The sequence below is a fragment of the Neodiprion virginianus genome, chromosome 3 (genome assembly GCF_021901495.1).
Source record: "Neodiprion virginianus isolate iyNeoVirg1 chromosome 3, iyNeoVirg1.1, whole genome shotgun sequence".
Classification (NCBI taxonomy): Eukaryota; Metazoa; Arthropoda; class Insecta; order Hymenoptera; family Diprionidae; genus Neodiprion; species Neodiprion virginianus.
In genome coordinates this window covers 41,546,439-41,570,368 of record NC_060879.1, presented here as the reverse complement: position 1 = coordinate 41,570,368, position 23,930 = coordinate 41,546,439, and the positions used below count along the sequence as shown (strand labels likewise).

The window sequence follows — 23,930 nt, the reverse complement described above, 5'->3', positions numbered from 1 at the left end:
TAACACCGTTCTTCTACTTGCACGGTACTCTTAGGGAGTATTATCCCAGAGTACGTAATAAACATTGCGTTCTTTTTATTTCTTTCTCACTCTTTTTTCAAATTAAAGTAACAGAAAACCATACAAAGATTATACCTATCAATTAAAAGCTGTTCCTGCAGACTCCGCCACTTTCCTCACAGTAACATCATAGTCAGCTCCATCCTGTCCTTCTATTTCCATCCAGTCCTTCTATTTCCATCCAGTCTCACGCCATTCGCTATCATCCTGACTCCGGTAATTCTGTTCCCTGAATATTCTGGATTCCGACGTCTTCCGACTGCATTTCCATCGTCCATCAACGCACTCTTACACCACCGCTCGTCTAATCAACATCTATTCCTGCGTCCAACCTACTCGACTTCTATTATAATTTCAAATCTCAATTTAATCCATTCCAAAATCCACTTCGTCTACACATTTACATTCCTCCTTAGACTCATAAATCGTCTACGCATTAGAATAAATCTTCTCCATCTTGATAATTGCTCCTTCTACCTTTCCACGAGCCAAGGGTACCGACAAGAGCCGATCGAAGAGATCCAAAACAACATCTTGGCTGGGCATAGAGGGTTATTGATAGCCGCTCATCAACGCCGATCCCTCTATCCCATGATTAACACTTAGAAATAAAAATTTCAGCACACCTGCGACATGAAATGTTTTCAGTTCAATATTGCAGATGAGCGTATTTTTGTTACGTGCATCGAAAGAAACAGACCGTACCAACTTGCACGTATATTTGCAACCATACGTCCTGTAAGAACCCTAAGCTATCTGGCAATCCGACGGTCTGTATGTATACGTGTAGCAAAAGAGCCAGCTTTTCATCAGATCCCAATGGAGTTTCACGCCACGAGCGGACGTTTTCACGTGCGCTTATATATCCTGATAAAGTATCGACACGACGTATAATCTGCCGTTCAAAACACGCTAGACGACTCGTTTGTCCGCACATAACACACGCATCGAAACTGCAGGACTGAAGCCGAGTTAAAGGAGTTAGGAGAAAGCTTAATTCGCGCGCCACCGAATACATTACAATATTGATTCGTAATTGGCTTAAGAGTTGAGCCGAGTCGGAAACCCTGACTGCACACGTGACGCCGACCTCTCACCTCTCAATCCCAACGGTTTTCACTAAGCGAATTGGATCTCTGGCTCTCGGACCAGAATTCCCAGCTGCTGCTGGTTCCAGGGAGGCGCGACCGCATCCAGGAAGGGATCGCGAATCCCTGGAATTGAATATATGTATGGCTGTGCTCGCGTACAGTCATACGACCCTTCTTCGCCACCGTCCTCAGACAATACCGACGACTGTGGATCTGTATCCGACCGCTGGGAGGTGCTCCGGAGGTGCGGTGGATATGCAAATACGCTAAGAGTCAACGGCTACGAGTTCTCTCCTTATACACCCGAATGGACCAAGTTTACGATTCGTAACGCCCTTTCGGCGGGATTCGTCGCTGTATGTGAAATCGGAAGTCCTGCGTGCTTCCGAAGTCAAATGGGAAATTTATAACGAAGATACTGATCCTTAGATGTTTCTTTATGAATTCTATTAAACATTCTTCGAGGAAGTTTTATTCCACTATTGTAGGTATGCACATGCATCAGTCTTTTCAATCAAAGACTAGACCTCCTAAAGAGATTTTACTTAGCTCATTGTCAGAGGATAATTGGAGCGGAGTATTAAAAATTTGAAGAATTATATTCGGGGTATGTAATGAAAATCTTTGTGACAGTTTGAGAGTCGAGTTTAAATCGCCTTGAAGTGTTTAATGGAAGAGAACAAAGCAATACGTGTCGCTCGGTTTTAGTCTACTATAACATATTACAAAAAAAATCAAATTGGAGAGATCGATCTGAGATACCTTTCTATAAAAGAAAAACAGTGTGAAATGTTGGGTTGAGTTTTTGCACGTCAACTTGCGGGAAGGTTTAAAACACAGAGACTCAGAATTTACCACAGAGGTTGAAACCGGCCGGCAAACCGAAGCAAAGCGAAGCACGGCTCGTTTTACCCTCTTGGAGCGTTTCGCGATTTTGCATGGCAGCAGTCGGCCATGGCGCGATTCGGAATTTGCATTTATATGGCCTGCAACGGGGAATAACAATGTTTTTAAATCGAGGAATCAAGGGACGCCTGTGTTGCAGGCGAGACCGCGTAAATCTTGCTTTTCATCATATCGCTAACGAACGTGAAGGCCTGCGCCGTCGATTTTCTACTCCGTATATAAGTGTAATCGACCATCGCGAAGCAACTCCTCGACACATATTTACTCGAGGCGAAGACTGTCGCACCTTTCACGTATCCTCAACGTGGCTAGCTCTGGCATTGTCAACCCCGACTCCCTGATCCCTTTCATCCCATTTCCGCTTCCTTCCTTCCTTCCTTCCGCTTCGTTCCTTCAACCCCTTCTTGCTCCCGTACCGCGCGATTCAGACGTCGAATGGAACGCGGGCGAGGTGGTAACTACTCTTCAAGTCGGTCGCGCAGTCGGTGAAAAGCTCTTTCAATTCGCTTCAAAACCCGCGTACAGAGTCATTTCAAGTGATTCGCAGTCTCTCGACAAGCCCCGGAAAAGGATATTCAAGTTTCTCTGAACTACCGCGGCTGAGTGTGCAAAACCGGTTCATTGTCACTCGGAAGTCAATCGAAACCATCGAAATGCCTTCCAAGCTTTTTCAGAGCCCGTTGATAGTCACGCACGGTCACGTGAAGTCTTTCGAAACCACAGGAATACCTGGTGCGATATTAAAAAATGTCCTCATGACGTCAGAGCCTGGTCGTCGGTGCCATTTTATCACCACGTAACCTAAGTTTTTAATTTTAATGGAGGCAAATCGTAATTCTTGGGGTTTCAAATTACTCATGTCACATAAATTAACGAAATGTAATCAATGATATACCCGTTCTTCCATCCAGACGCAAAAAAACACGGTCATCTGTCACGTGGCCTGGTAATTACATTACTTCGATTTTTTTCCACCAGATGACGCATTGCCAAGTGACAATCCCAATACTCAGTAAGCCAATTTCCAATATCAATTCAGGGTTTTCATCAGAGGGGCGATTATGTAATTTCACATTTCCCACCATCCAAGCATTCTGATTGGTCGACTATAAAACCAATCAGATTGCGTGGATGGTGGGAAATGTGAAATGTGAAATTATATAATCGACACCCATGACTGTAATCACGGGGACCTGCACTGTTGGCTTCAGTTACCTACTGATGGTAAGTTAGTCCGCGTATCGATATCCCGGAAGCAAATGGCTTCCAGAGAGCTGAGAAGTCTGGGAGAATCATCTGTGTATATCTCCCGAATAGCACTAAATCAAGCCGGCGAACCGAGAGAAGGAATTCTGTCAAACACGGTTATACGTACGGTACAGCTGCAAAGGGATATTCGCGCATCGAGCGTATCAAATATTCATTTGTTACACGGGCCTCGCGGGCTTCCGCTTTACACCTCGGAAGATCTTTATCGGCTGATCTCACAGCTCCTCGGTAGAGACTCGCTCGAACCCTCAGCCCTAACCCTTTTAGCGTTAGGGTTTTGTGCGTCTGCATCCACCCTCGCTTCGCGTGTTGTATCGACGGCAAGGATCTCGGTTCGGGCATAATCATATTTCGGTCCCAAGGTGTATGATCCTTGACTCGGGTAGTAGGGATAGACGTGATTCTGATCGTGTCTGTGACGAAGTTACACCGCGTTTATAACCTGACGCGTAATAACAAGGTGTCTCGACGTTTGTCTCATCGTCAAATGAAACTTGCACGCTGCGGGGTGGAGACCTTGAAAGCGAACTATTCTGCAGAAGTTTTGTTGTGCATATGTAAAAAAAAATGTATTTCTTTAATTTGAATTTTCCCGCGCTCCGTGCGAGTAGAGTAGGAACAGCTTTACGCGGCAGTAGAACAACATTTACAAGTAAAGATACCATGTACGTGATAACAGTTTGTATAGAAAATAGGTCATAAAGATTGAAAAAAAGGAACTGACAATTTAAACAAAAAACTTAAACGTCGTTTCTTTGTTTATAGGTAAGAGTTTCTGTAAATGGGGTAGACAGAACTTGTAATTAATGGAATAAACTTTTTTTTACAGAGCAAGACAACAGAGGTGGACATAATTTGTCAATTCTAAATCAATAAGAAAGGGAAGAACCCTTATATACGTGTATTCGAGAGGCGGGGCAGCGATGGACGAAGGAGCTGTAACTCAAATTGCCAGTAAACTTCATTCCAGTGGACTCATTGCAACGGTAATTTTAATCACTGGTAAAACGCGCTGTTATTTTAATCGATTTTCGGCGGGGAAAGGATGAAAAGTATTTAAAATGATATCGTCCAACAGTTCTCAGATCGAAAAGTTGTAGCCAAAGTTCTGCAACAGTGTTAATTTAGGTATAACGTATAATGAAAGAAAAGTTCCGAGTGTTTTTCGGAAAGAAATTACTTAATTTGAAATAAATGAATCATTCGCCCGTCCGCCCGTCTGCTTCCCTTCTCGTTTCACTTTTCTTCTTCAACTTTCCCTTCGTTTATTCACCTTCAATTTATCCGCGAAAATTGTAGTCGTCGGCTCGGTTTTCAGAAAGAGGCTGGTAACTTGGGACAGGCTGATTCGATTCATCGCCCGAAAGGTGAAAGGAGTGCTTAATTGCTAAGCGTCAAGGCTTGTGTAGAAAGATAAGAAGAAATCCGGGATGTAATTGAATTACCTTAGGCGAGCCGGCGCGTGGCTGTGATGTATTTAAGTCTCCTTTTAAGTCCCCGTAGGAATGCCCGTATTGTTACACGGCGAAATTTTGTGAAAGGCCAAGGGAGAATCGTGTGGAAATCTATTGGGGAAGCGGTCGGCCCTCTCGGGCAGTCCACCATTCGTCTTCGTCGGCTTTCGTAGCCCCGGTAGCCCTCGTAAATTGCTAAACAGGCTTTCTTGGTAAAACCGCTGGATAGATGTATCGATATTCCTCCGCGTATACCTAAACATAGCGTAAAGTGATTCTGCAGCCGCTCCTTCGAACGGTCTCAGCTGCTACCAGGAAGGTTAATAATACCCAGATGCAGGCATCTAAGTCACATTGCCAAGGGGATGTTGAACCTTCAAGGTTTTATAGCTTAATCTTATAATTGCACATTTTTTTTCTCTACCTTAGCGAGAAAATCGGACAAACTTTGGGAAATTATAGGGTATAGAATCGCAATTGTATGTTCGACACTTTTTTTTTCAAACGCGAATCGAAATTTTGGTAGAGCATCTCAAATAGAATATCTCAGCCATAATATTGATATTTAGAGGTGCCTCTTTCGTTTTTTTTCATTCTTCATTTAAATAACACGTGAACACGAATTCGGAATATTTTCGAATGTCCTTTACCCGTAAACGGCTTGAATTATAAACTATCTAAATACAAATCTTCGTAGAAAATTTCTAGATTTGGGAAAATTCTGTCTTGGTACCTTTTCCAAGAGCAAAAGCAATAAAGTAGCTCAGCCATAGATTTTTTATTCAAAACCGTTTCAAATTGCGAGAAATCTAGCGTATTTCTATTCACCTCTGAGATAACTCTTTTTACCCAGAAAACTATTCTCCAAAATCTCGCTGAAACAGCTTAGTGAAAATACGCTTTGCTTACTCCGTCGGTACTTTGATATCCCCTTGAATGATAATTAAGGAATTGAATTCACCCTTTGGAATCCTACCGCGGTAAGGTTTCTCTGATTTACAGGATAATCCTTATACACCATGCAGATAATACAATTACCTCGGGACGAGGAGAACTGACGTCTTTTCCGACTTGACCCTGCATCCTTAGACCGGGTTATTAAATCAGGGGAGATTATTAGAGGAAAAAGTTAACTCGATAATCGCAAGGCTACGCTCCGGCCTTGTCGTCAGGTACCGAGTAAAGCTAATAGCGTTTCATGTATTAAAGTAATTACTCGGGCACCCGTAGCGCTCACACCCTTCGTCCCAAGTGAATCGTGACACGCCTGCCTACGACGTATGGACTCTGACATTCCTTCGCGGCGGCTAATTTCTCTCCTTTTTCAGAGATAGAGAGATTGGCCGTGCTCAATTTCCTCCATGCCGAACGCTCTGAATATAAAACATGACGGAATTTTCGGCCCCGTCGGTTCCGGATCTCCTTTTTCAGCTTTACACTCTATGGATAACAAGTTGGAATTAACCGTTCCTCTTATTCTATTCGTAACTTTGTTGTATAGGCGTGAAAAAGTTACTTTTTTTCGGGATAACACGTTTGAAAAATATTAAAACGCAGAATTTGGTATGAGTGTATATAAACTTACTCTTGATCGAAAGGATCAGCGCAGGCGGGAAAATGATTGAGTTAATCCAACCGAAGATTTTCTGATAGGATTTACTTACGAGCTTTTTCTGTTTGCACAAAAGCCCTTGTGGTAAAACCGGATCACTCGAAGGAGAATCTTGTGAGGGAAATAACTCCTTTCATCCACTATTTATACCGTCTTGTTATCAAGTCGAGTTTTCTCTTCCGCACAATGTCACGGTTCAGAAATAAAACCAGAAGTCCCGGCCTCTTAAAGCGATCAAAGCTTTCCTCATTTTCATCGCTACAGAGGCTACGGGTCACTCCTGTAATCCCGAATCCAATTACGCAAAAAACGTCGGACGTCGCTAACGATAAGTTTCTTTCATACCAATTTGAATATGCGAGCGAAAAATTATAATCATAATTGAAAAAAGAATTACGGACGTATTGTGTAATGTTGTTTCAAGTATCAAAATTAGACTGTTCATTCAACACGTATATGCTCATTTCGTAACCGTAATGCCGCAACTTGTCTTTAACTGAAAATGATATGAATTGGTAGAAATAACACGAATCCAATTGTTTTTTGTTATTTAAAGTATTTCATTACCTAAACATAAGATTTATATCACTTTTGTAATTAGCCGAGCCGAATTACCGGCCCATTATCAAGATAATCCACATAAACAACGCGAATATTATCCGCACTTCTTTAATTCGCCAGGTTGAAACATCGGTCAGTCGAATATCGCAGCGATTAATATTCTGTATTACTAATAAAAAAAAAAAAAACAAAAAAAAAACCACCGTAATCCAAAAACAGTGATTAGTGATTAAAGATTACATCACAGGCGTTGCAGTATCAATAAACGAGAAAATCCTGAGACAATGAAACAGCAATCATCCGAGAACCATGAGTAAATGAATTCCTGGGCAACCGGGGGCCGAAATTACGACCGTCAGGTGCTAAGGGGTTAATGTAAAACCGGCTACCTGTCTGCGCAACCTTTCCCGCCTTCTTATGAGGTGACGATTTCAACGGGGGAAGAGAATGAGGGGGGCCTTAATAGGGAGAGAAAGAAGGGCGAAGAAAGAAGGCAAACTAGGGAGCGAGGGTGGGAGAAAGGTAAGTAAGTAAACGGCACCCGTTGGCACGGCGTATAACCGGTGGTCGTGAACCGTAGGTAATCGTTAATCGACCGGTCCATTAGCGGCGGGAGGCGAAAGCTCCGATGCTATCGGCGTCGCCGACTATGTACACGCCTATATAGGTATATCCACATCGGTGCGCTTTTTCCTTACGCCCCGCAAAACGAACGGCCAAAATTCGCGGCGAGCTGAGATTTATTGTTGATCTCCGGGCGAATTTACCGCCACGTCTCATAGCGAAAACAAACTCTCTCGTATGTGTTGCGTACACGTTTATAAAATAAAACCGTTTCTTCGTAATCCCACGACTTCGTCGCAACTCTTTACGAAACCGTTCAGCTGCACAACTCATGCTGCGTTCGTTCTTTATGCGCCTTATCTTTCGCCTGATTGGTCGAAGCTTCTTCAATTCGAAGTTACTTCGGATTTTCGTATTGGTTTCAATGATCTAGGATCGGAGTTCTAGGTCTGTTATGAATTTGAATGAGAACTCACAATGATTGAGATGTCGAACCGTAATATCATTTGTTAGCTCACATGGGAAAAGCCTGAGGCATAAAAACCCATGACGTTATATCGATCTTATTTCTCCTATATTATCGTTACGTGTACATCCTATCATTATATGATATCAAATCGGCCTAATGCAAAACGGACGTCGTACGTACCTGCAAAGGATCGTGAGGTTGGATGTGTATCGGCGTTAGGCCTTGTCGTGAACGCGTTTTCCGAAGCGCGTCGTTCTGACGACTGCTCAAAATCCGCGCGCGCGTCTGCTCGCTTATCCGCGAAAATCAGACACCAGTGCTGCCATGAGCCGATAGAGCGCGGCCATCTCGAGAAACTACGATGGCGCGACATAGAACGACTTTCGGTCACCAAACAACCCCGCTTTGGTTATATCCCCGATATTACCGATTTTTTGTGTTTTGTTTACCTCGATTTTATCGCCCAATATTGCTGATTTTTGACCCTGCGAAAGTTATACATATCTATACTTGTAAAGAGTAAGTTTTTAACGACTGCATTCTCCGTCGTCTGCTAAAATTTAATGCGCATGCGTCTCATTCCGACAACGGCCGTTTGCCAGGGCAGCCAACTGTCTATAACCTCAAAACTTTTAACGTTTGTAAATTCAGCACAACTCTCACCCCCCATTGTAAAAACTAAAATTACGTACACCGCGGCGAGATATTGTCTAAATTTATGACGGTTGGTCGCCATGGCAAACAGCCGTTCTCGGATTATGGTGCGTGTGGATTAAATTTTATCAGATAACGAACCATGTAGTCGTTGGCAATTCACTTCGCGTTCATTACGGTGGTCCATAAAAAAGTAATTTTTTAATTTTGACCGGCTCACCCCCCCCGATCGGTTCCAGATGATTTATAAATAATAATTCCCTAATTTTTTCAGATTTTCATCTTAACTCTAACCCGTGCCCCGAAGAGGGTGGATTCCATTCAATCCTGTCAGGGGCACATCGCATCTATCGAGCTGCTGATTACGAATCTGAAGTCAAAATTCAAAAATTCAAAATGGTGGATCCAATATGGTGGAGTGAAATCTTAAAAGTCATTTGATTTCGATAAAACTCGGTACTTCTGAACTTGAAATTGCAAAATTCACAATGGTGGATCCAGCATGGCAATATCAAGTGATTTCTGGGCTTTCGGTCCACCATATTGGATCCGCCACGTTGAATTTTCAAATTTTGAGTTCAGATTCGTAATTAGCGATCCGAGAAATCCCCCTATACCAAATTGCAAGGCCGTTAGATAGACTTGATGTCCCCCTGAAAGATTCGAACGGGGAAGAACAAAATTTAGGTCTAATATGCGGCAACCCTCGATAATTACGTATCGACCTCAGCGCGCTACGTTTTTTCATATTAAAATTAATTCTCAAGAGGCGCAAGATAACAACGAAAAATCACCATTTGAAATTAGAAAATTTATACGTTGCGACAGCTCTTTTGGATCCTGTGTGCTTGCTTGATTGAAAAAAATGGAATGTTTGTGCGTCGCGCGAATATACGCAATGCGAACCAATGTTTGAAGAAATTAAAATAAAATGAGGAATTCCTACCAGGATGGCGTTTCGCGGCGGCACGAAATAATCCAGCCTGTCATTAGTCAAGCTTATGGAACATTTGCTTAATGCGTCCGGGCGCACCTTCGTGTGTATAATAATTAGGTATATTGGCTCGGTAGGCGCTGCACCTTTTGCGATGTGCATAGATCTCCGTAATAACCCGGCCACGTTTGCACTCCAGATGCACCTGAATAATACCCCATTGTCCGTTGCTTTTGTGCAGCGTTAATCTTCCCCGGTTTTCGCACCTTTAGTCATCGGCAGAGTTTGTAATTAGTCACGCCTAGCCACTGCATCGTGTCTGAAAACCGTCCGCAGCCGTTTACCGATATTGCTCAGAACCCATCGATCGTAATTCCGTCTAGTCGAGCAATGAATAAAATCAACGTCCGATGTGCAAGATAAATTGTTTTACCCTACACCTCTCGCCTTTATTCTAATATCTGCAGTTTCGATGAACGCGGTGTTTTAAGATATTTCGATTGACGGGAAATTATGGTTAAAAATCTGAAGACCAAAATATAACAATGACTGGAAAAAGCGTAGAAAAAAAAAATGATTTTTTTGTTTTGCTTCGGCTTAAACAAGATTTTAGCGTCATAAAAACAATATCCAGTTGGTTCTATAGTGAAGATTTTTTTTAAAAGGTTCGATTCTAGATTTTGCCACAGTGCCTCGAAGCGCGCGCTGAGTGCTCGCAAAACTTCAAACGGATTTTTCTCCAAACCACTTTTTTCAAACTGGGAGGACAGATTACTCGAACACTGTTGCATGGATTGAATTGAAATTTTGACAGTAGCTTTACAATTACATTTTCTATGAAAGTGCATAGCCGTTTTTTAATTTAATGCAAGTTTTTTTTTTTTGTCAACAATCTGCTGCTTATTTTCTGGCCAAGAATCGATTAATGTGTGATAAATAAACGCACTGAAAATAAATTTTATTCCTTCCAAAGTTAGGCTTCTTTCGGCCGTTAGAGTAGTGTTACTTTTTACATTTAACATGAGTTCTCTTGAGCTGAAAACGAGGAACAAGAAAACTATGGAATTGTACGTAAAATGGCACCAATTTCGAAAGGAGTTCGACTGTTATATATCTCTACAATGTAATTGCGGAGGGTGAACGAAAATGGCTGGCGAAATTTCAATTGCCAGTGATTCGATTTTACGGAATAAAGTCTGTACGAGACTTCGTTCCGTGCTCGGACTAATTCCGACTCGGATCTTGAGCCGGGAATGTGTACGAAGAACATGGATGATGAGAGTTTAAACGAGCTTGCAGAAGCGATAACGAAACGCTGCAAGTTTATTTGGCTATAAGTGCCGATCTGTCGAATTTCGCCCGCAATTGCGAGATTCCGAGACGAGAACGCGGTGCGAAATGCTTAGGTACGTGTACACTAGGGTGGTTCTTAAAAAGGTCGTTTTTGAATTTCGACCAGCGCGCCTCCTGAATCAAAATTTTAAAATTAAAATTGGCGGATCCAATATGGCAGAGCGAGATCAAAAAAGTCGTCGGATTTCGATAAAACTCGGTAATCGGGGGTTTTCGAGGTCGCTGATTGCGAATCTGAACTTGAAACTACAAAATTCAAAATGGTGAATCCAACACGGCATTATCAAGTGACTTTTGGGGTTTCGGTCCACCATATCGGATCTGCCGCTTCTAATTTTCAAATGTTGAGTTCAGATTAGTAATCAGCGACCCAAGAAACTTCCCTACACCAAATTTCATTGAATGGGTTGAATGGGGAAATCCACTCTCTTCGGATCAGGGGTTAGATTTGGGATAAAAATGTGAAAAAATTAGTGAATTATTTTTGAATTACGTAGAGCCGATTTGGGGGGCGCACCGGTCGAAATTCAAAAATGATCTTTTTAAGGACCACCCTACTGCATGCACAGTGATAATCCGCACACGTGATTTCCCATTTCCTTTGAGGTGGGGTGAAAACCCAAAGGCCGCGTTTGCCGAGGATAAAACACGCCGGACAATCCAGCAGCAGCAACAAAGCTGAATAGCCTAACGAAGACAAACGAGTTTTATGTGCTTAGACCTGGCCCCTAACCACCTCGCTTTTTTTTTTATCTCTTCCGCCTAATTTATAATTTATATACACAGACCGGATAATGATTCAAAGAAAACCACGAGTCTGCGGAAGCTCGAGTCTGGTGGCGAAAAAATTAAGGTCATCATTTTTTTTTTTTCATACAGCAGGTATAACTTGGAATATACATGGTTAGTAGATGGATTTCTTATACGGGTGAGAAATTCTATTGCAAGTCTTGATTGCTCGTTGTTAACTTCTCGTTTATTTGCCTTCACAGAATACCTATGTATATACGTAGATAGGAAGTTATGATAATCATTTTGAAAATGAATAGTCGAATTTCATTGTAAGATCTAGACGTTTTGAGGTCCAGAATCAGGTCCGTCCATTTTTATTTGTACATCTAGATGTGCGAAAAAATTTTTGTCCGACAATATTTTGAAAACGAATACAAGTGGATTGTTACGATTTTTATCTCAATCGATGGAGTTGTTCCTAAATTAGAGTTGATTAGATTTAGAAGAATTTCTGCTTAGCCGATGCTGTGTTATTTTGAAAAATGTAAATATCTCCGTCTGACAATAACTGAAAAACGTGCGGACTAAATTAGATGAAACCTCAAAGTCAATCGGTTGGACCTTGTTTAATTTAAAAACGTTCAGATTTTCAGACAAATCAACCAAGTTCCATTTCCAAGTTCTCTGCGAAAATACCACGAGGTTGCAGGAGTGTCCAGTTCTTTTTAGGTCAGCCTATATTTTTTGTTTGGTTTTTTTTCCTTTCTTTACTTTCTACTGATTTTATTGAATATCCATACTTACCGGATCGGCAACAGGGCGTAGTTATTGATGTGTACAAGGTGAGTCTGTGAATATGAAAACCCGGGGTTGTGGTATAACATGGAGGTCCATCTACGTGCCGTGGTCGAAAATTAGGGAACCGATACCGAAGTCACGTTCGACAATTACGCACCTGACAATTTACCCACCGAGTCTGCAAATTACGGAGGACCCTTGAATAATTCGCGGCGTTCCTGCAAAATTACAGGAAAATCTGGCAAGCAAGCCGCGGAATTGACGGCAAAAATTCGAAGACAATGAACCGTCGGATTTTATTTGAGAGTCCGCGAACGTTGGATTGATTGTGACTTTAAGTGCAGAGGCATGTTATACACGTTCTATAACAATTATATACGCATATTTCCGTGTGTACAAAGCCTTGACAAATGGCCGCCCTGTTCAGCCTCCGGGTTCAAAGCTTTTTCTCCCTCTCGGGGTGAGTCGGAATTGCACACTTCAGCTTTGCGGCAAAGAAGCCGGGAAATTAAGAAAAATGGGCACTGAGGACGTAGCACTCGGAACGGTTTATCGAAAGGCGATCACTTACGGATGAATTGGCTGCCGCCATTTCCTTGTATAACAAATTCTCGGCCCCGGTTTTAAACACCCTTCTCATACTTTCGGGGCCTCTTTACGCTCCAGCTTTGATTTTTCTGTAGATCCGCTAATGAGCACAATAATATGCGATTATTCATGCGAACCCCGCCATCCGAATTAGGTATGAGTCTGTGATTTTTAATTAATCGGGATATCGAGGAATTAATTTACGAGAAAATAAAACGATCGCTGGTATTCGTGTATTCGAAAATTACCGTTTATTATCTTCATCTCTGGCCGCTGTTTCGCGATTATCATGTATAATGTTATACATTTTTATATTGTACTACACATGATTCTTTTTTTTTACGCGGAATTGTTTTTTTTTTTATCCCCTTTTCATTCTCAGTTTCTTTTTTTTCTTCTTCTTCTCCTTTTCTACATGTAGTTTATTATCTTATATACAAATGTATACATCACAATTTCTGTTCAATTTATGTTACATGTAATATCATTTTATTATATTATACCAGTGCGTAGTGAAATACATATTATTTACCTGTTTTATCAGATTTATATCGCTGATGAGGCTTTTCAGTGTAGAATAAAAAATTGAATACCAGATGAGAGACGATCATTAATTGTAAAGTGTTTTTAGATAAAACGAGAATTGACGTAGGACGCGCGATTCGAGTCTCTTTATAATTCGTCAATACTTCAGGTCGAAGAATTGAATATATAGCTGTTGGGCTGATGTATTATTCAAGCCGGAGATTAAATTTTATGAAAAAAAAATAAATAAAAAATAAAAAAATAACCGAGATACGTTGAAAAGAGAAGAACGTGAGCCATTGTTGGCTGGCGTGAAAAGCCTCGCAAATTTAATTAATGCATCGCGGATGTTCGTAATCTATTTATTCATTTTTCCCCACTATTATTATTTCTTTATACAAGTATTATACATACATCGCAATAATGAGACGCGCGTATTTCATCATTTGTACACCTTATAGAACATATTTGGTACGTAATTGACTATAAATTGATTATTCTTGGTCGTACGGAAACGGGCTACGCGCGTTTCAGCTTAAGATCTTCAGCCGATTTTTAGATGTAAGTGTAACTGCTGAAAAACTGTAACCAATAGATTATAGAATACGATTACCAAATATTTCTTTTTTTTTTTTCTTCGAGGTTGTGTATAAGTTACATCAACTATCAACATAAATTATTACATAGATATAATGTTGGTACAATATATACACATATAAATGCAACTCCGTTATTCTGAAACGCGCGTAGACTCTAAACTCTTCAGATTATACATTATACGTATACGGCTATCAGAGAGTCATGATGAAAAAATAGTCATCCTAATCAGTTATATATTACAGTATTACAATTACATACTTATTATACATATACATATACATAGATTACAAATTATGAAATATAAAGACGTGTCAAAGTTTGTCAACGTGCATTATAAATGATAATTACGATAGAGTGAAGCCTGATGCGAATGTGATGCGATATTTGTAATATACGGAAATGTAAATTTTTGGAGCTGAATAAAGAAGGAATAAGGGAGTAACAATTAGGCAGGACAAAATATGCGCGATAATTTTCGGCGATGAAAAAAGACACACCTACGGCATACTTTTATATGCGTTCTTTGCAAAGATATGTATTTTATTGTTGTTTCCAGCAACTTGTTCGGAGTAAAAAATTCTTTTTAACGTTAGAGTAGTTTTTCCGTGAAATGGAACCTTTGAAGCAAACGCCTAAATCCAAACAAATTCGTGATATTCTAAGCACCGGGTTTAAAAGAGCACGATAATTAAACAAAAAAGAAACCATCCGTGGGTATCGAATTTTTAAATGGAATTTTTATGTATACTATACGCATCCAAGAGTTTTGATCTGTATAAAACGATCGTTCTTTGCGTCATATAATTCTTCTACCTAACGCTATCACATGTATTTATAATTTGTCACATCGAGATCCTCCGAAAAACGGTTCACCCAAGAACATAGTATTCATTTTTTGCGAAAGAAATTACCACGATTTTCCTTCGACATACTTCAAACCGGAATGAAGATCTTCACCGTCGCTTCTTCGAGGCAGCCGGCGTAACAACCGAGGGGCTATATAAACACTTGCAGAATAAGTGACAGCGATTTCAGAGGATATCAATTTTTAAGATATTTCAACGATTTTTGAACGATTTCAACACTTATTCCAAGCAATTGTCAGCGCCTTTGAATGATTCGTAACCGATTTCTTAGGAATCGCTTGAAATATGGGAGCGTCCGTTAATTACGTCATCGAATTTTGAGGGTTTTTGAGCCCCTCCCCCCCTCCTTCTGTCATCTTCTGTAAGATTCAAAGACTCGCCCTCCCTTCCAAATGACATAAAAAAAATTACTGCCCCACCTCCCCTTCCGTCACATTTTTCTTTAGGTGTGTATGAATACGATTTCTCGGCTCAAGATTTTTTTACATTAGCATAATTAAACGAAGTATACGCATTAGAGAAATTTTAATCTATTACCTTTGATAGGAGCCACCCTAGTCCGGAGCCGCACTGAGAAAAAAGTTTATTTACAGTTAAAAAACGAATGTTTGGATATGGCGAAATAAACGTTTCGTTATTATCATCAAATTTTAGTTGAGCCAAATATGATTTGTTAACTATTAACAACGTTTTGTCGATAATTAATTTTTTATTTATGAATTTCGCTTTTTGCATGTAACGTCATAACTTCTGTACTTCTCCCCCCTAAAACCGATAACATAATTTATGGACGCTGCGTGCAGTAATTCGCGATTTTGAGAAATTCCGGAAAACCCAAATCGATGCCAATCACCCTACAACGGCAGTGAATTTTAAAATCGAACGGTAGCGCCGACCTCGTCCCCCCTCCGAAAACCGTTGAGAATGGCGAATCCCAAGCCCCGAACGTTCCGATCGTTGCCCCGTCGAGGCCAGGTGGGATAGAACGGCGGAGGGGCGGAGTATCAAGAGCCGTCTCTGCGAGCACCGTCCTCATCCTCATCCTCGTCGCCGTCGTCGAGGGAGCTCTGGGTGGCGACGCTGACGCGTCGGGGATGCCGCCTTCGGTAAGGTTCCCACTCGCCCCCGGTCCTCCGCCGTCAGTGCGTCGCGATAACGTCGGGGGCACTCTTGGTGCTCTCGATGCTGAATGGTCGCCGCTCGAGTTCAGGCAGCTCGATGACGGCCTCGGCCCGATACCTGGGGTCGTTTCGCCTGGAGGTCGGGGTGCCGGCGGTCGTCTGATTGGAGGGGGCGCTCCCCGAGGAGTGCTGGGACCCGGCGGTCGTCCCGGTCGTTCCCGAGTCGAGGGTGCTCTGCCGGGAGAACTTCCCCGGGGAGTGAAAGGGCTCGCGGTTCCCCGGCTTCGGGCTCTGGAATCGCTGGTAGCTGCAGAGGTAGTCCGGAGGCTCTGGGAACCGGGGGTCGTGGAGGGACCATCCGTGGGGTGGGGGCGGGATGAGGGCGCTGTGACGGGCGCAGGCGGCACTCGGACCGCAGCCGCATCCGGAACAGTGGGAGCCGGAAGTCGTCCTTCGGGGTATGGGAACGCCGTCGAAGAGGCTTTCCCTCGTCTGGCAGGCGTTGTCGCGAGTCTCGGGCTCCTCGCTCGACTCCTGGAGCCGTTCCTGGGTCGCGTTGCTCGCGTTGTTGCTGCGGTGGATGTCGTTTATCTCCATCGCCGAGTAGTCCGCCTCCCTCGCCAGCAGCTCCCGGGTGTAATCGTGGCCCATTAACGCGCAGGACGAACCCGTCGTCGTCGTCGTCGTAGGCGGTGGAAGCAGCTCTTTGCTTGGCGCCACTTCTAGGCTCGGCGACTCGCTGGATCCTCGGTGATCGCACGAGTCGACTCGCGTCGACGACAGAGGGCACGGGGTGGTTTTTCGACCGATCTCGTCCAGCCGGTTCTCCCGCGACTGGCGGATGTGCTCCTGCAGAGGAAAGAGTCAGAGACAAGTGCCTTGTTGATTTGCAATTGGTACATTTACCAGGATTAATAGCAGAATAATCATGATTATGAAATGAGTAACTCGGTTCTGTATAGGTTACGTATAGGAACCGAGCGCGAGTACAAGTAGCGCCGTGAGTGGCCAAATTTGTCCCTAACATTGACGAGTGGTTTTTTTGGTTATTTGTCATTATTGTTCCGGAAAAAAAAAACACTTGTAACGAAAAAATTAAGGATAATTTTGTGCTATCGGTTGTTATAACAGTCTCAGAATTACCGAGAAAACCGTTATTTAAAAACGATTGATTTATTTCGTGTGATGGCGTAGCCATGTTAAGATTGGCTGAGTCATTGGCGTAGACAGTCGATTGGGATAAGTACGATCGATTTGGCACTGTAGTCGATATCGCGCACGGTTTCTTTAGAATGACTCGTTCAAAGATTATATTCAAAAACCTTGAACCATGTTATCATCATAAAAGTTATTCAGAAATCACACAACGGAACATCACTTTTCAGCTTAAAAAATGAAAAATATTCCTATATCTTTATTTCAACACACAATATGCGTATCGTTTGTTTTTTTTTTTTTGGTTTTTGTTTTCTTGTAGTACCAATACTTTTCAGAAATATTTTAATAATTCACATGATAAAGCTCTGCCGAATATGCAGGTCACCTGTAAAACCCTGCATTGAAGATCAGTTTTCCAACATTTTTTTCTAACTATCACTCTTACCTGATCAGTGACTTGGTCTACATATAGATTCAAATTGTATTATGCAAACATATATATTCTTTCATTTTATTATATTTTATTGTCGAATCTGTTCTACTTTCACCGAGTTCGTGACATCATGCCATCTTACCGGATCGTGTGCTTTACGTTCGCGTCTGGTTTGTCAGAACGCTACAGACGTGAATAAAGACCTTCGTGGTCGAATAGTGTCGGAAAGGACAAATGACTGACATTTATCCGGTTTTACCGTATGAAATGTACATATTTACTAGCCAGAATTATTGCCACGATATTTCGAAGACGACGCGATGCCGACTTATCAATTTACTCTACAGATTTCAAATCACCGGTCAGAATGATATTGCTTTCGAGTTCCGGTTCCGGTATAACGAAGAAGCCTTGAGACTTCAATTAACGAATACGACGTGCTCGCTAATGGGCGAGTGATTGCTGCCAGGATCGACTCATATATTTGCAAATACAGGATTTCGAATATCGAGACTCAGCTACTGAAATTTCAACTAATTGGGCATGAGCAGAGTGGCCGATTTGCGATTTGATTGCATCGCTTATACTGCAGGCGAAAATCTGCCCGGCGTATAAATTAACACGCTGCCGGATGCACGAACGTTTTTAGAATCCATTCTTATACGAACGTTGGCGTGGCTTTATTCGTGGCGATGCAAGATCGCAAATTTTAATGTTCGAGTTCACCGTGTTTCGCGTTCTCGGGCCGCTTGAAGAGAGGAATATCAAAGAAATTCGCATCCTCCTTTCATCTCATTGTGCTGAGCTCTGCGCTTTCCCCCGAATTTCCGATACCTGTATACCTCATATACATTAAACGAGTCAAACAAAGAAAAGCCCGGAGAACGATCGGAAGTTAGCTTAGAGCTGATGAGTCTCGGGATTTTTCTTTTCAATTACGCACGTTCAAACAGGAACTTCCTGCGTTTCGAATTAGTTGCGGAAGAAATTGAAAACACAAATTGGAAGAGCTTTTCTGTGACCTCTGTCAGTTCTTACCTGGATTATTCTGTGGTCTCTGATCAGCTTCCGGACGCAGTTGAAGACGAAGGCGAAGCTCATGCCGAACATTATCAGAGAGAATACGACCAGGATGATGATTATGTGTTCAGAGTTCATCGATACGGAGCCTCCCGTGTTCTGCAGCAAAGAATAATGGAACATATCACGCGTTTGGCTCGACTTAAAATTCACAAGAGAGCTGGGACGAACCCTCTCTTGCCTCGATCCGCGTGTCCAATAGATTTTGGCGCACCCTCCGGGGATCAGGCGTGAGGAGAAGATCTAGAGCTCATTTTATGCCTACGGCTACGATCCGTCCGCTCACCGACTCCTCGCTCCATTCGTTCGTACAGTATCAAAGTATCTTTACGTTATACTTGATGCCGGTGTGGGATAGGCAGGCATAAGGTAGCTATAGACTATAAATCGCGATTGGTTATTTATCGCTCGAGTTCAGCACGCTGGATAATCAACTTGTTACGATCGTCGCTCGCACGAGTTTCTCTTTTCTCTCCGTTACCGTTTCTGCACGCGTTCCTATCACTTTGCTTTACGGCCGAATGGTGTCTTACACTTTGATCCCCCGTTTTTCGTATATTGCGACCCGATCGTCGGCCGTGCTTTGGCTTGGTGGGGAATATTTTCATATTTGATTCAAAAATCAACGGATGGAATTATGAATTTTTAAATTCATAAACACAGAGCGTGGATCACTATTCTGATGATGGGATTATCAAACCAAGGAGTCATTGTCAACCAAAGATGCTTAATTCGAACAAAAAAAATTTGTCACCTTCGGTCAACTCTTGAATTAAAAAGAAAATCGAACTTTAAAAAGACGAAGTTTGACTACAGGAAACCATCATTAAAAGTAAAGTCTAGCGACTTTTTTTTTTTTTTTGTTTTTTGGGAAAACAAAAATTCAAAACAAAAAAATAATGAACATTTTCATCCCATTTTCGAACCATAACGAAAAGATATGTTATCGAGGTCTTCATTTTACAATAAAACATTCATTGATCCGTGTCCAAAGTATTTCGGGTCGCCACATTTTTACAAAATGGCGGGAAAGTTTAGAAAAATTACAGGTATCATTATTGATCGAAACAAATGAAAAAATCCATTCGACATTCGAGTTTTCAAGACACGTATAATTGGTCCAAATTTTAGTATTTTTCAGGACACTTAATGCAGCCCTGCAAGAGTGCGAATGGCCGCAGATTGGCTCTTATAAGCTTCTACTTTGATGAACTCTATACATCTCGGTGTCTAATTGGCATCGCGAAAGCAGAAACAAGGGGAAACGGAATGCTGTATCGATTGTATTTCACTCTCGTGGATGGCTTCGGCAGCAGCCTCGGGTGTCGCGGAGAATATCCTCGAATTGTTCCCACGGTAAACAGAGTGACGTAAATGAGGAAATCAGTAACATGACTAACAACGTTTCTCCGTCTCTTTGTTTCACCGAGAGGTCGTTGATCCGGGAAAATTCGTACGCTGGATTTTACCGACCGCCTAATCTTAACCAAGCATTCCGGAGTTCCCGGATGTTGCAAAGCACTTGTTTTTCCCCGCAAGCTTTTAGCGCTTCCGTTCTAGTTGTCGTTCCCTCCGGTTTTCCACCCTCTTTTCACAACTTCTGTGTTCCAAAAAGAGTGTCGCAAACAGCGACAGTCACACGGCGACGTTGCGGTTTCCTGCAACTATCAGACCGTTGTCCACCTGGTTTCGCAAACAGGACCGCGGGGCGTTCAAGTATCGATCCGATCCCTGATCCGTGGCGATAACGAGCGGCGTTTGGGGCCAAAGCCACCCGATCGGTTCACCGTAATCACGGGAATACCAGTCATCGGCGCAATGCGCGAAACGGGGCTCTAATAGGTGGTGAATATCCGATTTGCACGTATGGCTGAACGGTAAAAAGGAAACTGGATGCCCAATGGAAAATTGATATTTAGAATGAACGGAAACGCTTTGATGCGCGGTTTACGTTATTTCGATGAAAATTATGCTCACCCCACATTTCGCGGGCTCTTCGTCATTTCGGAAACGGCAGTTGTCATTTCCGTTGCACTTCAGACTGCCGTTGATGCATCTTGCGTCATCGCAGTCGAATTCTCCGTCACGGCATTCTGGAATTTTTAAAGGAAATTTAAAATCAATTGAAATACGACGATTCAAATACATACATTTTGCAAAATTTGAGTCGGATCCCTTTTTGTATTTCTATCCTGAAACTCGAAACTTTTCCGATTGACGTGAAATTTCAACGATATCAATACATGATACGTTATTCTCTCTCCACCTCTGGATTCGTTGTATTTCACTACGGTCTCGTATGTTGGTTGAAATAACGCCAAAAATTATAGTGCTCTTAAAAAAGCTCCTCGCGTCACAATCCTTGTACAAGCATTCAGAACAACAGTTGCAATTAAACTTTTAGCCTGATTATTGAAGATCAAATTATTCCTTTTAACACAGTAGACATGTGAAAATTGAATATTGAAATAATTCACAAAATCAGATTTTTTCTATATTATTGAACTTGAAAATATATCTAAATATTGTCAATTGGATGTTGACTATTTGTCACTGCCTACCTTGATTAGCTGCAGAACTGTATCGAATTGTTTTTGCGAGATATGTGGCGGTGAATTAGAATTTATGAGGTTTTTGAAGAATCGAATAATTTTTGAAAAACTTTCGAATTTCAGGGTCTCCGCGTTAACTGGAAAAAATTTCAGCTACGTATCATGACGATGCAGACTCACTCGAGCTATCGCCCCCCTTCTCTCTAAAGGCGGTGACGAGAAATGTGAAGGTGCTATTGAGAGCCCTTGGCTCAGCGTAATACCGGAGAAAAAGGGTGTTCGTTTCAGTGCTGACAAGGTCAGCGGTGCTTCCGCAGAAATTCTTCAGCCGGGAGGGGAGGTCAGTCCGCTCACCGAAGATGTCGACGAAGTTGCTGTCGCACTCGTTCGGCCTCTGCAGTTTGAATTTTGTAAAAGAAAGCTGGATCTGTGGCAAAATGAAGGATAAACGCAAGTTACACGTAGTTCCGATTTCGAGCTCCGACGCAGCTTTTTGACCTGACGACAAACTACCTTCCATCCCGCCTCGACCGTCACGACCCACATGCAATCAAGAGCCACTCCGTTCTTCTCCGCTATTTTTTTCTGTTCCTCTACTTCCTCGCTGTTGATGTTCGCCTCGAACCCCGTTTTATTTATCATGCAGGACTCTGGCTCCGGTATCACCTCTTTGGATTAAACAGACACAAAGTTTGTTTTTTTAACTCTTTGAAGCATACATTTTTCATTGCAGTCAAATTCAATGGGGTCAGATCTGAGAAATTTTCAAAATTCAAAATAATGAACTCAATACGAGTGAGTAGAATCAATTTTTATATTTTCAATTCACCATTTTGGATATGCTATCGTGAATTTTGAAATTTTGACGGCGGATTCGTTTTCAGCGACACCGAAAACCCCTGAGTAACAAATTTCAAGCGAATTGCATCAATTTTTATATTTTGAGTCTACCGTATTGAATCCGCTTTTATTTTGAAATTTTGACCCAAGACTACCGAGTTCCACTTTTCTAGTCCCCATAATCTTCCAACAATTACATTTATTCTGTAAAAACCGACATTTTCAACACTTTGTTTATTTATAGCGCTCACTATATTCACGGAATCATAATCTCTCTCAAAACGTCAACATTGACATCTTAGAAGCACAATTGTGCAAAAAAAAAAAATGACACCAATATCCCAAAAATTGGTTATAAATCTTGAATAACCGATTCAAAAAACGTGTCCCATGTATGAGACGTTGTGCCGCAAAGTGTTAAAACAAGGATCGGAGCATTTTTATGGATATTTTAGATGCACGATCAAAGAAGTCTCGATCTTAATTTCTAGCGGGTTCAATAGCTAGTCAGGATGTCGCTTCATCTGATGTCAAAACTGTGAACTGTTACTGAACACCCATCACTAACTAACAGCAATCAACTCGAGCTGTGCGTTGAAATAGTAGAATCAAATTATTGCGGGTGTTGATATTCTCATGGACAAGACATGAATGTGAAAAGAATACGCTTGCACACGTCAAAAGATTCTTGGTACTCCACTGTAAGATAAAAAATATTTCCCCTCGCATCTACGAGGCATTGAAGTAACGGTTCAGAACTTTGGTTAGAAAATGAATAAGAAATGGTCTCGGGGTATCGAAATTGATTTGATATCAACTCAAGCGACTTACTATCCGTGGGCCGGGGTATCATGCTCCAAACGGCCTTGAATCCCCCGTACTCAATGTTCTCGTCACTGTGAAATCGCAGCCATAGGTACCGTGACTGCGAAATGACCACAGGGGGAAACTCCTTGCCACACCGATGAAAAATCTCTTTGGCAAACCCATGTTGTCCGTCACGAACCTCCAAGAAGTCGAATCGACATCCATCGCTCGGCTCCATGTCAAACCGATCCCGGAAGTCGAGCTTCAGGAGCATGCCCTTGTCCGCTGGCGGGAAAAAGCACCGTTGTTTACTTGTTCTTTCGCAGTCAAGGATGAGCTGTCATGTAAAACTTTTGTTAACTGGTCGCGGGATTCGGCCTAGATTGGTCGGACTTATCGCACCAACTTCAACGCTACATCATGCGTGATGCAATTGTATCGCCATTACAGAGAAACCGGGTATAAATCACCATGCGCGTTTCACGGTGGCTGCCATTTGGCCCGGCGATGACTTTAAAGAGATTCTTTGACAGCCCGTTACCTCTGGAGTGGAATAGTAACTCAATTTGAGTAGCGGCCCCAAGCGAGCAGACCTATCTCATCCTCTACCACATCAGAGGCATCGAGTGGCAAACTTTTCAAGCGGAAAGCTTCGAACGTCTCTTCGTCATCTGCCGAGTTGTATTTCACCGTCATGAAGTTAAGTGGAAGCTTCAGTCGGGTTCCGACCAGACGTGACTGTGCATATCGATTCACACCACGCTGTTGACATTCCTGTTGTCTGGCAGAGGAAATCATTTTCATAGCCAAAGTTTCAAGTTTGTTCCAAAAGTCTCATTACCGGAACATCAAATGGAACACGAATTTTCTCGGTGTCTTTAGACACGTTCTTCGAACCCATGA

The 23,930-nt window shown here is 42.2% G+C and overlaps 1 protein-coding gene across 1 annotated transcript in view; it reads right to left on the bottom strand.

Moving 5' to 3' along the window:
• Window positions 1–13,444: 13,444 nt before the first annotated feature.
• The window catches only part of LOC124300426 (uncharacterized), a 36,770-nt gene continuing 26,284 nt past the window's right edge, over window positions 13,445–23,930 (bottom strand). The window contains exons 3-8 of the mRNA XM_046754523.1: window positions 23,052–23,312; window positions 21,894–22,048; window positions 21,561–21,807; window positions 20,806–20,921; window positions 18,787–18,927; window positions 13,445–17,006 (exon numbers count right to left, since the gene is read on the bottom strand). Of these exons, the coding sequence (XP_046610479.1) occupies window positions 16,176–17,006; window positions 18,787–18,927; window positions 20,806–20,921; window positions 21,561–21,807; window positions 21,894–22,048; window positions 23,052–23,312 (1,751 nt within the window). The 3' untranslated portion in view covers window positions 13,445–16,175. The remainder of the gene's footprint in view (window positions 17,007–18,786; window positions 18,928–20,805; window positions 20,922–21,560; window positions 21,808–21,893; window positions 22,049–23,051; window positions 23,313–23,930) is intronic.